The sequence below is a fragment of the Monopterus albus genome, unplaced genomic scaffold, assembly GCF_001952655.1.
Source record: "Monopterus albus unplaced genomic scaffold, M_albus_1.0 scaffold120.1, whole genome shotgun sequence".
Taxonomy (NCBI): domain Eukaryota; kingdom Metazoa; phylum Chordata; class Actinopteri; order Synbranchiformes; family Synbranchidae; genus Monopterus; species Monopterus albus.
Genome location: NW_018128000.1, coordinates 130,492 through 145,814, shown reverse-complemented (window position 1 = coordinate 145,814; position 15,323 = coordinate 130,492). Strand labels below are relative to the sequence as shown.

The window sequence follows — 15,323 nt, the reverse complement described above, 5'->3', positions numbered from 1 at the left end:
ACTGATCGGTACAAGCCTGACAAATTGGTTATGGAAACAACTTTATCAGTTTTTTGTTGTGAAAATTACACAACATTTAAAAAATGCAGATTTTTGGATTTCTGCGAACACAACACTGCATTTGTAAAACTTTCACTCTGCTAACTCTCCGAACTGCTCGCTATCTCTCTGATTTTCACTGTTCTCAGTTACTTTCCTATTTTGTCATTCCGCACGTCTCTCACCTTGCCATCATCTTTCTACTTCCTATTCCTCCAATCTCATGACTTCTTCACCTCCTTCCCACCTTAAATGTCACCCTTTTTGTCATGCATCTCTTTTTAAACCCATCTACTTTACATTCTCCACTCTTACAGTACGTCCACCTCTTCCCCTATACAACTGTTGCTTTTCTATACTGCTGCCTCCTTTGGGTGGTATACAAGGTCTCAACTGAGGGCCACATATCATTGTCTTGTCAGGAAGTTAGCATCTCTGGCCCCATGCTACTGTACCTCCTCACACCAACCTTGACTTCTCCATCACTTCTCTCACCCGCTACCACCTCTCCTCCTCAGGGTCAACATTCAGCTCCCTCAGGGCTGAAGCCACCAATCATGTTACCAGGTCCTCTCCTTTACCTCAGTCCCTCAGACCACTGCCCCCTCACTCATCCAACAGACCTCTCTTCCAAGGAGCACCCTCCCTGCCTCCCCCACCCAGGACCAGTCCACAGAGCTGTGGCTACCAATCACAGCATGTCAGGCAGCCTGTCCTGATGGAGCAAGTGTCAAAGCAACACTCAGAGCTACTGAGGCTGAAGCCTCGAGAGACCCTCAGTCTTTCTTCTTCTCTTTCTCATTGTCTGTCCCTCCCTCTCTGTCTGGCTGATGACACCAAGCTTTAGAGCAGAGATGGATATATAGGACAACGTGAACAGCATACAAATCTAGTTTAGCCTAAAGTCATGGCATCTCAAAATAATGTGGCAGTGGTTAAAACTAAATGTGCACAAAGACAGGACCGCTGTTGCTATATTTGCCTTATTCCTGTGTGTGATTTACCGAAGGCACATGACATGACATTCTGCTAAGACACTGACTGCACTGCTACTGTGAAGTGTTATACAAGCAAATATGATATTTTACCATCTAAAACACCTGCTGTAAACATCAGACACTGGTGTCAATCCAACAGAATCAAAGGGCAAGAGCTTCTAGGCTGCTTGTTTTGCAGTAACAAAAAGAAGACCTTTATCAGAGATGAAGCAAAGATAACACATTTTCCAAATGCAATTTAGCATCAAAACACTGCAAGTCTGAAATAAAGAGCATGTGAGTTTTCCTCAACTGGGGAAATGCTGTCTTTTCTACATGGAACGCTCTCTTCACCACAAAAGTGTTCCGAACGCAACAGGCTCATCAAAATGGCAGACTGGGAAATGTAGGAAGTCACAAGAAAATTGCTCATATACAATAAAGTGGAAAATACATTACTTCACAACATAGGTCCTGTAATGCATTAAACATTACAAACTGATTATTCATAGCAATGTATGTGTCCGTATCAAAGCACAGATATTTAACTTTAGTACTGAATCACACCAACTGAAGCCTTGGCATAAATGAAAAACAGCATGTTATATAGTCAATTTGGTGCAGTAAGCGGCAGGAAGATCAAAGGTTCCCCATTAAAATGTGTGGAATGGCCAGGCAGAGTTAACATCAACTTAAGTTCAGAGCTGGGAGTAGACCTTTCTTAAAATCTATTCATAATTCAATATTCCTTTATTTCTCTCTGGATATTAGGCTCCAACCAGGCCGCCGGGAAAAAAAAAGAAATGCAGTTTGTGTGTAATTTGCTATTTCCTGCAACAGTGACTTTTGAGATGAAATATGAAATAAGCTTTTCTGACAGAAAAAGGCTGATGAACCGGCAGGGAGCAAGAGATAAAAGGGGGACAGAAGAGATTGGGGAACAAAAAGCCTGGACTGATGGCAAAGAGAGAAAAATCAACAGGAGATCTGTGAGGCTCTACTAAATTGATATGTTGACACATAATGATACTGTAACCCAAGAAAACAAACAATGGTATTGCTCTCTCTGTGCATGTGGGTGCATGTACGTGAATGATTTGCAGGGTAAACTAGGGAAGGAAAGCTAATTCTGGGAAGAAATGTGCAATTATAAGCATAAAATTCTAAAGCAAACATCACCAAAACTAACTGAATAAATAAACAGAGAGGCAAACCTGCATATGAAAAAGGTTAAGAAATAAATCGTTTACTCTTGGAGGCTGTTAGCTTTACATGTTTGGCTGTATGTTGTGGAATGAGAAGCGCAGCAGGTTAAGGGTGGGTGGAGCAACTTGTTTATATACTGTGGCGTTACCTACACTGTCTATAAGTTTCAAAACGATCAACTATTTGTGGAACTTGCTGAGTGTTTATCATTTTATCCTCTGTTTTTTATAGAGAAGTAGGACTTGCGCACACCACACTGTGGTTAGCTACAGTAGAATTAACTAGCAGAACCATTTTCCGTGCGAGTATGCATGCGTGCATGTTTGTGTGTTCTGTCTGCTGTGGTTTTTTCCATGACTTTGGGATGAGATCTGAGAGGAAACAGACAGATTTCCATCTGTCCGCTTCATTTGCAGAAAAAAAGCCCTTCTTCCGATTCAAATATATGCTTTAGCCACCTCTCTCCTCCCCTCCCCCTCTTCCTCTCTTCCATCTTTCCCTCTGTATCCAAGTGGCATCTGCCGATGACCAGGGCATCAAGAGTCTCAGGGGCTGAGGGAGGAATAGCAGGAGCAGGAGGTAAAAAGAAAAACAGGAGAGAGAGAGAGAGAGAGAATGAGGGAGCAAGCAGCTCTCACTTCACATTTCCCCAGCACCACCCTGGCGTGCCAGCCAGCCTGCAGTCTGTTCTCCTTTGAGCTTTCTATTCTACCACAAAACTGAAAAAAAAAAAAATCAATTCATATTTCCATAATCCACACTCCTGTCTGTCTGCATGTCTTCGCCTCTCTTTCTGTCTCCCTCTCTCTCCGCTTCTCCCCTGGGGTAGACTAACCCCTCCACCCTGATCCTACGGCCTACAAATGTCATTACGCTGAGCAACAATAACGGCCTAAACAAAAGGAGGCCTTGCTCTGAGCTCTGAGCCCCTGTGCGGAGACTGTTGGCTGCTGCTGCCATATGCTGGCCAGCTCAGGCCACAGAAAGAGACAGCGACTATAGCTACAGAGGACCTCAGCCTTCAGCTTCACAAAAGAGGAAAGGAGTCCTAATCCTGGTAATGAGGCCTGTGAATACAGTCTATGTATAGAGGGGAAACGGCCAATCCCTCTGTACACAGCACGCTAACTAGCCATCTTAAGGGCCATCTTATCCACACAAACGATCTGGTCAACAACAAAATGAAAGAAAAGTAAGCTTGTGGGGGGCCGAAGGAGAACAAGGTAGGCCCATGTTAACACATACACTACGTTTACACCATTTTATTTTTTATTTTATCTCTCTTCAATTCGGCTGCTTTTTATTCCTCTCCCATCACTACGGTTTCCTGTGCCTGCCTCCGTAAGGCTGTAATTTCTTCTCTCACATTCTCCTTCCCTCACTCCCTCTACCTCTTACTCTGATAGTATGCTCTGGTTCTTGTGGGGCAGGCAGACATCGCCTGAAGCATCTTTCTACAAGCCCGTTTATTCCTCAAAGTGGATCAGAGAGGCAGGAGAGATGTTTAAACTCGCTGGCTTGGTTGCTGTGTTGAGAGATAGTTAGCCTACATGCATATTGTTGTCTTTCTCTCGGGTTTTTTTCTTTTACTTGTCCATTTTTCTTTCCTCCCTGATGGGCTGCTGCAGTCATCTGTCCAGTGATTTGCTTGGGGTCCTGTTTTGTCCTGTGGCTGCTATTGGCTACAATGTGTTGTATATCTTGTCTATTCTTTCTCTGTCAAATTGCCATTCTTTTGCCATTCCTAGATGAACTGTCACTACCGAATCACTCACTCACTGCCTGAGAAACAACAGAGAGCAGGAGTCATGAGCACTCTTTAGACAAATACTCCACTATATCGGTGCTAACCTGGCCCTTCTTCATGGCAGCTTTGCCTATGCACACTGAACATAAAAAAGGCTAGCACAGATACCAGCATCACGGTATTGGAGCCATGACGTTTAACGTGACATCTAGTGTAACATTTGACACACACATCAGAAACGCAAAGCCCACCAGTAACATTATTGCTTTCAAAACAACAATGGCAGAAGAAGAGATCAGGGCTGTGCTTTTGCTCATCCTGCTCATTTACATGATTCAGACTTTAAGTTGTTGTGCACAGTGCACAGCACGTTAATGATTATTAGCTTCGGTTTCTTGCAAGCAACGTGTCTGCACAATAAGACCTATATTGGAGAAGAAACTGGAGAGACGTGGCCAACAGTTTAAGGCAGCCTGACACGTGAACCTGTAGCCAGGTTGTAGTAGTAGCAGTAGTACCAGGAAGTTTTCCATTGTTAGTTGCTAACTGCTGGAATGAATGGGCAGGGTAAAAGGGAGTATGGAGTCATCACATGATGGAGCAAAAACAGGAGAATGAAGCAGTCTAATCTACTCACAGATGTGACGTGCACAACAGAGATTAAGACACATATTATTACAGCCTGTGTGATTGTTTTTACTCAAGTTTGATCTTGACTGGTGTTTTTTTTTTTTTGAAGGTGAAGCCAGAGAGAAAACAAAGACGTCCTGCTGAGACCGTGTCTTTTTCCAAGAGTGAAGAGTAGGCTTTTTAAATAAGAAGCATTTTCATCCAATTTAAATGACTCCAAAGTGTTGATGCCGTCCTCCTGAGCTGATTGGCTTAAAGGTTAATTCAGGTTTATGACAACTTGGGTGTTATTTTGTAGCTCTGTCCATCATTTCCACCAAAGGATAACTCATCATGTTTACAGTGACACCATTAAAAAGAAGTCAGATGGGGCAATAAACAAAAGCATTCAAACAGTACCTGAAAAAGCAAAAATTGATCTGGAAGAGGAAACTATTGGATCGACTGATCCAACTTTTTACCTCATACTAATTCTTGCACAGCTCAGGGTTTCAGCGGACTTTAATGATGAATCTGATTCCAGTGCTCTCTTTTTCTCTGATGTGAAATCTTTTAACCTCACTCTGTGCAATTTACTGGGATAGTTTTTATGCATTTTTATGACTGTCAATGATAGCAAAAACTCTGACTTCAGGTATGAGTTGGGGCTGATGCTATTAAGATCAGTCCATCCCTAGAGAAAACACAGGCCAATTGTAAAACATTATCAAAACTCTCCATTGTACACATTTATTACAGGTTTCAGATTCACTTGCTAGTTAAACGTTACACTACTTACCACTGTTGTGCGTACACAAGAATAAAGGCATAGACTTCCTTTTAGTTTTATCTCCAAATAAAGTGGTTTAGATAATCTGACTTGTTGCAAACTGCTGCTTTATTTACAACCTGTGATCATCTGAGTTTTTAACTTTCATGCAGCAGCAAATCTCCTCTATTTCTTTGGTGAGTAGTGTTATCATAATCAATAGAAATGATAACCAAAAAATATACTGTTACTCTTACCCATGTCAAAGACTGCAGCCATACAGACTCATAAGGTATATCTAACTCTTCAATACGTACCTCTGGCTGGTATAGGAAGAACAAAGCGTGCCACAAAGTATTGCAAAACAACTGCAGATTTTGCCTTCAGATTGAAAATGAACCCCATAATGCTATAAGTGTGCAACAAAAGGAGGCAGGCAGAGTAGGACAATGAGAAAGAAAGCAGAAGATACAAAGGCAGAGAAAGCGAAAGGGGAAAACAAAGGTGTGCATTCCTGTCACGGTTGCATGATAATTACTGATTCGTCAGTTACAGGTATTGAAGACCTGCTCACTGCTTTTCATTACCAGCAGCAGACGTACAATGAGACAGAGAGAGACAGAGAGGAGGAGGAGGAGGAGAGAGAGAGATAGAGAGGAGGAGGAGAGAGAAGGAGAGGAAGCACTGATAGGGATGAGGAGGAGAGTGGTAGTGGTTGTGATAGGTTTTGGAGGAGGTTACCACAGGATGGCAGGGTGAGTGAGGGCATTAGGAAAAGAAGGGAGATGGGAGAGGAGGAGGTAGAGGTTGTCTGTAACACTGAAGGCGTGAGAGAGAGAGATTTGGAGCAAGAGAGAGAGAGAGAGAGAGAGAGAGAGAGAGAGAGTGTTCCAACCTGGTCTGTGTGGTCCTGAGGGAAGCTCCACAGCACGGTTGGATCTAGAGGTAATTGACAGACAGCATTAATCAGCGGGTGAGAAACACACTGTCTTCGCTAGCTGCCTCAGAACACATACATATTAATGAGCGGGGTGGGGGCAAGGGTGGCGGCTGCAAGTCTGTACACGCACGCACACACACACACACACACACACACGCACACACTCAGAGCAGCACACGGTGAAAGACAAGAGAGAATGTCTAGGCTGTACGTGCTGTAAATATGCAAATCTATATTCTCAGTGTAGATATGATAGCTTATATTATACACCAAATCATGCAATTTAAAACTGCATCAACACATCCTCCTGTTTATTTGCTTAATTATTCCTACATTGAAACAAGCCTGGATATTTGCCGGGGTAAAGGTAAACCCTAAGCTAAATGTTTAGCATTATAATTTGTGATTTTTTTTTTTGAGAGAGATTTTTTTGCACTGAGAGATGATATCTACATGCAAGACACAAGACTACATACTAATTGATTAATAATAATTTAAGTTACTGATCAACAGTATAATAATTATTAGTTGCAGTCCTACACAACCTAAAAATGGTCATTCATCAATTAATTCAGAATTGATAGCAAGTTATTAATGGTTTATATAAATAATAAAGATATGGAATACAACCTTTAGAGAAAGTTTGGTATTATAATGAAGATGGCCACTGTTCACCAAAAATCTGACACAGCAAATGTAAGCATACCCACTAACCGTTTAATTTGCCCTGATAAGGCGGCAGCCTGCTGCTGCTTTGGTGTCACTCTTGTAACATGCAACATCTTTCTTAAACTTCCAAATTCAGGCTTTTAACATATGGCTGAAAAGAACGCAGTCACCCAGCCAGCGCCTGACCACAGGGGTCTCTGGTAAACATGGTTTCCAGAGCTCCAAGGTCACCCTTTGACCTCAGCAGGTAAAGCAAGGGTGTGAAGAGATGAGCTTTCATGTGTCAGGTTCACTGGAATGGACAGGCTTGTGAAAGCACGCCGCTTCTGCCTAACCGTGTGTTCAACAGGTATACGAGTTCGTTCACTGAACAATGTCCACTTTAACAAGGGCTGGATATGATCCTGCCCTGAACATATCCTCAAAAAAATATAATGTGAATATTTATGAAGCTAGATGTGGGGGCCACTACTTTACATCTAACAACACAAATTGTGTAGAGGAGCTTCATGGCTAACACATGAGAGAGAGGAATACAATGGAAAAACGGATGACAAGACAAAGAACCATCCATGATGCCTTACATAATCCTGTTGGATAATTTCATGGTTCCCATCTTGAAAAGAGCGGCACAGAAAAAAAGCGACAGAGCTCAAAGCTCTACACCCCAACCACCCCCTTCTCCTTACCCTGTGATCTGCCACAGTTAGGGCTATTTTATGCTGATTTAATGGGTGAGAAGATGGGAAGTGCTGCTGAGGAATGATAAAGGACTGTGGAAAAGTGACGGGAAGTACGGGAGAGAAGTGGAAAGGGGGAACACACTGAAATTTTTTTTATTTCTTGCTGTGTATGTGTGCATAGCTATGAAAACAAGGAAGGTTCCAAACACCAAGAAAAACCCTCTCATCCATGTTTCTGCCAGTGTCCATGTGCATGGCTGAACCAGTGGTCTTTACGTTGACAATACAGAGAGGAGGAGCAGGACCAGTTTCAAGATCAAGTTCTGACAGCAGTTGCAGCAAATTTGTGCCAATAAATGGCATATGTTCAACATAAACCACGACGTGTAGCTGTAAGTGCAACCATGCAATTCTGCAACCTTTACCAGCAGTTACAATACAAGCTTCAGTAATCCCCCTTAGAATGATCAATAGATCAGTGCCCCGCATTAAACAATAGTCACCTGAGTAAATTACTTATTAATAGGGAAAACTGATTAACTAAAAGAGGAATAACAGATGACTATAACTGACTAATAACAGATAAAAGCTGTCAACATTTGCTGCAATACTGTTTCATACTTCTATAAATTCAATATTTTGTCTGTCAGTAATACAAAATAACTTATAACACCTCCCAACAGGACTTTTCTCATGCCACTGAGGACATGTGAGAGCTCTAACAAGAACCTTCCTTTACTATAGGCTCTTACTCGATCTGTTCTGCTCTTCTTCCACATTTCTCTGCCAATCATTTTGCTTCTTGGTTATATTTTTTTACCACCTTGTCCTTTCCATATTCCTGTCATTTTCCCTTCATTCTGCCTCATTTCTGCTCTCCTTCTCTGCTCTCAGTTTCCCATACTAGCCTCATTTCTTCTTTCCTTTTCTTCATTCCGCCCTCCCCTGCAGCTGTCTGTCTTCTTCACTTCTGCACCCTCACTCCTCCCCCCTTATTTTTTTTTTATTTCTTTCACTGTCTTGCATTGTATATCCCTCCCTTCGGACGTGCTGGGCGTGTGGTGGACGCAAGAGGGGGCCTGAGGGGGGGTTAAGGCTGAAAGTTGAAGGTTACAGAGGTAAAGAGGACCCCTGCTGCTCCGCCAGGGGACACAAATGTCACCATGACAGATCCTGCACCAGTTAATCCACCCTCCCCTTCTTCAAAAACACACACACTAGAGCTCAATGACACTGGCCAAATGAAATACAATTCCAATACCAATGTCAGCTGTGAAACACACAAACGCTTGTACTTAACCATTTTATTTTGAGCACATAAAAATATCTGAGGCACAGATGCTCATATTTTGCTGAGTTTAAATGGCATCAGAACTTTTCAATGCTTGGACTTCAAAGACAGTGACAGCGCACAGTACCATGGCTGCTGCCCAAATGATGTGGACATTTTGAGACCTGGCATTTTGTGGATTTTATGAGTGCACTGTATAAGTGTTTGGTTTGCTAGCAAGGTCCGAATTTTCAGCAAGCAACAGACTAGTTGTCAGGTACAATAAAAGATGACAAAGTTGGAGACACAGGGTTTCCAGAAAAAACACCAGCAAACTAGCAAATGGAGGCATGTGCACATAAACACGAGCAAACACACAAACAGATACACACAACTAACATCAATGTAACACCTATAAAAATGAACACGAAAATGAAGCTCCACAACCGGGAAAACAGTGCCATGCTCAAGGACACTTCAGCAAGCTAAATGTTTGGCAAATGCTAATATAAAATAAATTAATTATTTCTGGCATAAATTCTCAGACTATACATATACCTGCCTGCTACCTGTTTGTGCATAAACCTGTCCTGCTAATCTAGCTACCCATATACTCGAGTCAGAGATAATCCTTAGTTAACCTGTGAAATTAAAACTTGCCAACTGTTTTAACCCTGTAGTGTTGTTTCAGAACACCCACCCAAATTCTGAAGGTAGTTCCCAAATCCTCATAAACTCCTCTAATGAATCAAAAAACTAAAATATCAAAATCAGTATATCAAAAATACAATTTGACAGTTTCTCAGGTAAACAAAATTCTTTTCAGTTAAGCAAAGATGACGACAGGAAATGACATCTTTTCTCATTTTTCGTGAAAGTCTGCCTCAATCAATGGCCATGCCGCTTTCACACAAAGCCAGAGTGATGACATCATTTCCTGTCGCCATCTTTGTTTATGTCAAACAAATGAACATGGCTGAGAAACTGATTAAAATGACATTTTTCCTGGACAGGACCAGATTATCTTGAGTCAGCATTGTTCTAAGTCAATGAAGGTACAGGAAATACCTTCAGAATTTGGGTTAGTGTTATGAAACAACGGTACAGGGATAAAACCGTCAGCAATTTTGCGGGCTCACAGAAGACTACAATATCACTGACTCAAGTGTATGTAATACATGTGAGTCACAAACTGGGGATACTGCTAACTATGCCCTGTAAGGCCTGCTTGTATAATATACTAATTTGACAGACATCAGCATCTCCATCAAAGCCAAAACGCAAAGAATTCAAAATGTGTTTATTGTATTTTCTACAGTTGATAAAACCTATAAAGAGTTTTTGCAAACAGTACAAGAAACAGTCCACTGGATATGACACCAATGGCAGCTAGAGTGACAAGGGGAAAACAACCTATAGCATATTTCACCCTGGTGGAGTGTAAATAGATCCAATGGGTGAGAATTGAATTGAAATCACCTATCCAGAGTTAGATTCCTCCATTCACACCCAAGGAAATGGAGGTGGGCAAATGTGACGACAAGCTCAAGGAGTGACCATTGGCCCCTGTCTGCACAGTGCATGTGTGTCTGTGTGCAAATGTACAAGTACATGCAAGTTTACAGATAGACAGCAAGCTCGGGAGTGAATATTTACTGTACAGTATCATGTCCATTGATCCCTGAGGGCTTCAAATGTGGCTGACCTCCAACAGTCACAATGGGGGCAGCGTGAAGGCAGCCCCTGAGCCGTGACACAGATACTGGGGAGAGCGGGCGGTGGTGGTTGAAAATCAATGTTTAGGATATTCCTGAGATGCTTGTCTTTACAAGTCAGAGGAGAATGAGCAAGGGGAAAGGAGGGGAAATAGGTGAAGGGTGCTGGGAACTGAGAGCGGGGCAATAAGGCAAGAAGTGGGAGGATCAGGGATGAAGTGAAGGAAGAGATGGATGGACTGCCTAAGAGGAGCCACACCTCTGCCTCTCTCAACTGACCCCACTTTCTCCCTACCTACTCAGGTGGATCAGTAGACGTGACAGGATTAGACAGAATAAATGAGCAAGCTATACGTGCACTAAAACACGAGAGAAACAAAGCCTACCCCGTCATCTCTCATTTCTTCGATTTCTGCATAAATGTGTCTACTGGCACTTTCAAGTAGGCTAAAAATGAAAAATGCTGGCATCTTCATCTTGGCATAAATCTATGCTTCTTGGGATTTCCAAGTAGGCTATAAAGAAGCTGTTGGCAGAGGATGTCATTCCTAATGCTGCCCTAATGCTGCTGGCTGGAAGAAAAAGTTGGCATGCAACACTAGTGTGTCAGAAACCTCACACTGCCCAGCTCAACACGGCAAGCTATTCAACTTTAAGTCATTTTAACATTAAAGCAAAACCCAACTTACTTTGAATGGCACAAAGCTTTATAGAAAATTGCCTGCAAACTGCTGGAAAAAAATCCGTGTGATAAACATGAAGTACTCCCATGGCACAGAGGCCTATGTTTGTGCACACTGTTTCTATAGGATCACCTTAGCAGCTAAGTAACAGGGGCATGAATGCATGGTTCTGGCTTTAAACTGAGAAAGACTTCAGTAAAACACAAAGAGACCTAACCCTAAATCCAGTGTGAATACACATTTAGATAAAAGCCTCTGGTTTATAATTCTCTATACTATGTGAATCAAACACAGACTTAGAGCCCTCATGGCCATCCAGTGTTCTAAAGGCATAAAAAATGCACTTTTTTCACCTTATTCCACCAACAACTGAATGTGCGTTGCAAGTGAATAGGAGGCCTGTTTGTTAAGAGAGGCCAAATCCCATATGGTGAACAGCAGTTCCTCTGGTGAGAAGAGAGGCTGTGAAAGCTACCGGCAGCCCCTCTCCTCCATCCGTGCCACGGAGATGAAGGGATGTAGCGCCTGCCTCTCCTTGTTCCTCCTTTCTCTCACTCCCTTTGCCTCCTCTCCTCCCTCTTTCTTGGCCAGGGGTTAAACTGCTGCACTCTAACCTTCTTGGCAAGGATTTCATTCACTCCGTTTCTCTCGCTCACTCTCACATCTCTGAGAGAGATTTATTTCACAGTGTGCAGTGGATTAGGCCCCCCTCATATGCCCCCGGACAAAAGCATTGTTTTAGCACTAGCCTGTTTGCAGTAACGGGAGGAAGCTACCGCTACCAATCGTCCACAATACGGCCATTGTGGACAGAGAGCTGGAAGGACCCTGCCTTGGAGGCCATCTAGACTTTGAGCCTGGGCCGATTGGAGAAACAGAGGGAGAAAATCCCATCAGGCAGTGGAGTGAAAGTTAACTAAGGTAACCTGCTGTGAACCTGATGAAGATGTCAAGCCAACATATGGCAAAAAATGTCTATTGTCAGAACAAGGAGCTTTTTCCTCTGAGGGAGGGCATGGTGGAGGAGGAGGAGACGAGGGGTGGCTAAAGAGAACTGAGGGGGTTGCAAAACCTGAAGGAAGGAATAACTGTGGTGGTCATCGTTTTACTTCTGGATCAGTAGCCTTATTCTGGCAGGGAGGAGGCCCAACCCCTCCACTCACAATTAAAGGAGTAAGCAGATTAACTGGCATCTTTCAAAGGCCAGCAGAAAGAAGAGCACACTCACAGACGTTTAAGACATTTTTCCCCCTTTGCCTATAAATCTCAGGCTGCACACTGCAAATGGCATTACATTTCATGCTGATTTAGTGAGCGGAGGTCTTTGAGAAAAGAAAAACGTCTGAAGCAATGATATGCTCCTTAAGTTTACTAATACTTGATTGGTCACACTATGTTGATACAAATGAGGACTAGTGACTGACAGAGATCATGAAGGCCTTAGGTAGGTCCAACGTTACCTGGATTGAATTACAACAGATTCACAATTACGTTTCACAGACACACGCATATAGGCACAAGTCAACATTGATCTAGATTGGGGTCTGTAAATAGGTCTAGATTCACAAAGGAGTGATAAGATTTAATTCCAACACTTGAAAATTTGAATAAACAAAAAGAAAATAACCTCTAAGGTACAGCTTGCTTTACCTGCCAAAAAAATCAACTGGCAGGCTTCACATGTGAGAGATGCTGGCCTGGGGGATTTCTAAGCCACTTCTACATCTACATCTGAAGAAGATAAACAACAGCCTCAGCCTCACTGGAAGAAGAAGAAAGAAAGAGCTGCATGGAGATGATGTGACCCTATTAATGCCACATTAGTTGTTCCATCTTCCCAGCTATGTGAGAAAAATGCTACAGCAGGATGAGCTGAGAGAGAGGGAGGGGGAGAGACGAGCTGTAGAGAGGGAGAGACAGACAGAAAGAGAGAAGTGAAAGCGCTACTGTCTCCAGGCTAGTTGGGATGCAACCCAATTTCACAGCTTCACGAATGAGTGGCACAGCATATGGATGCAACCTTTGTGACAGTCTCTGTGTATCACCACACATCAGCGTTGATATTCCCAGTCAGATTCCATACTGGTCCAACATTATGTCAAACACCGGCTCCACATGACTGCCTCTTCAACACAACACACAGACAGCATGTTTGTTTGGGGGGGGGTTAGCTTCCTAAGCTAAGAAAAACACACACACACACCAGCGTCTCCCAAAACAGACTACTCTCCAACTTTTTCTGCACCGTATGACGTTGAGTTGCTGTGGAAATCAAGTCCTTATGTTCCTAAAGGCTGAGATGCAATTGGAATTCTGAAATCCATTTAAATGTTTATTTCCAAATCTATGGGGAAATAAGAGAGTTTTGATTGAAACACACAGGTCATTGGCGGTTCTACCAGAAAACCCAACATTTCTTCATGTAATCATACATTTCTCTCCATATGGTCCAACCATCTGCCTCAGTCAAAAACAATATCTATGAAGGCATAGTACATTAACAACTCTATTATTAAGCTAATATGCATAAAAAGACCAACCTGTACCAAAAGAGAAACCCACCTAAAGCTACCTTTTACCTGCAACCATGTGGAGACTTTTGAGGTTGTTTGTATGCGTGGGAAAAGAATAATTGTTATAGTTGCAAGCTGTTATTGTCAAAAGGAATCAGTGATCTTTTGCGTGATCTCGTATTAGAAAATGGTACCTTCCCAAAGAAAAATGGTGGTCCTCACAACTGGCTTTCCTTTGTCTCTTGAGAAGTAAATTAGTCTTAATTTAAGTGTTCTTAAGTTTTTCTACTAAACCCCACCTTAGGAGAAATATCAAACAACAGCTACAGTAAAATCAGCTTAAGAGAAATCCTCACTAAATCTGGAGAAACAAAATAAATGAGGGAGATCATACACGGGATATGCAGTGCTTCTATACTTCTCCCTGAATGACAAAGAAAAAGAGTCAAAGCAGAGATGGAATTAAGTTCTTTAAAGGAACAAAGCACCTTACAATTGGTGGTCTGCCCACTGGGAGCAACTGGAGGTGCAGTGTCTTGCCCAAGGACACTTCAACATGTGGAAAGGAGGAGCTGGGGATCGAACCCTGCAATTAGTGGGCAACCCACTCTACCATCTGAGCCACCTGTTTTTCAGTCAGAAGAAAACGATGGGAGAACCAAAACACTGAATAATCACATTTTTAATAGATTAGATTTAATATCTTGCACATGTTTACCCTCTCCACAGAGTCATGCTTTGTTCCCATATAAGAGCCCCAGACAGTTTTATCTTCTCTGGCCTTTAAATTATGCAGATTGCAACCACCTGAGTGATGAATGTGTTTGTGTCTTTTATTTCCTGCTCTGCTTTGTGGTGTTCAGTTGCCTATGATTTACAAAATTCTCCGTTATTATAATGTTGCTCTATTAAATTTGCCGGGAGCTTCCAGTGCAGTGTGCGGACATTTCATTTGAATTTGATTTGTAACAAAGCATCTTAATTTCTGATAAACATCTCTCAGGCACAAGTGCATTCAAATATACCCTGAATATAGTATGGTGTGACCTAATAACTTTCCAGAACAATTGTGAGATCTTTAAGGAAGTAAGCTGCTGATCAGGTCATTGTCAATCAGTTCCACATGCTTAGGGGAGAGTTCTTTTTCTAGTCTTTGAGATGGTAGTTGCAGCATCAGAGAAAACATCGTGTGTAGCACAGCAGCTCCTTGAGGTGTGGAGAGGATCGATCTCAGTTAATGTCATATGGCACAGCACCCAGAGGCAGCTGTGCGGTGCTGATGACAGTGTAAAGCCTTGCCTTTGGCGGCTACATGCTCAGTGTTGCAGAGCTGTGATTTGAAGTTCAGATGCAAAGGTTGACAGACAGACAGCTCTCAGTCAGGCAGTCAGACAGTCAGTCAGCCCATCTTTCCACAGGGATGACAATACATCTGTATCTGTTAAAGGCGTACAATAGTGCCTAATCCTATACACGTTCACAGGGTTCTCAAAGCTCTGCAGG

At 42.5% G+C, this 15,323-nt stretch overlaps 1 protein-coding gene across 2 annotated transcripts in view; it reads right to left on the bottom strand.

The window, feature by feature from the left end:
- Positions 1-15,323, bottom strand: part of dennd1b (DENN/MADD domain containing 1B) — a 101,733-nt gene that overhangs the window by 73,673 nt on the left and 12,737 nt on the right. For both annotated transcript variants that reach the window (XM_020612084.1, XM_020612085.1), the window contains exon 3: positions 6,243-6,286. In XM_020612084.1, the coding sequence (XP_020467740.1) occupies positions 6,243-6,286 (44 nt within the window). The remainder of the gene's footprint in view (positions 1-6,242; positions 6,287-15,323) is intronic.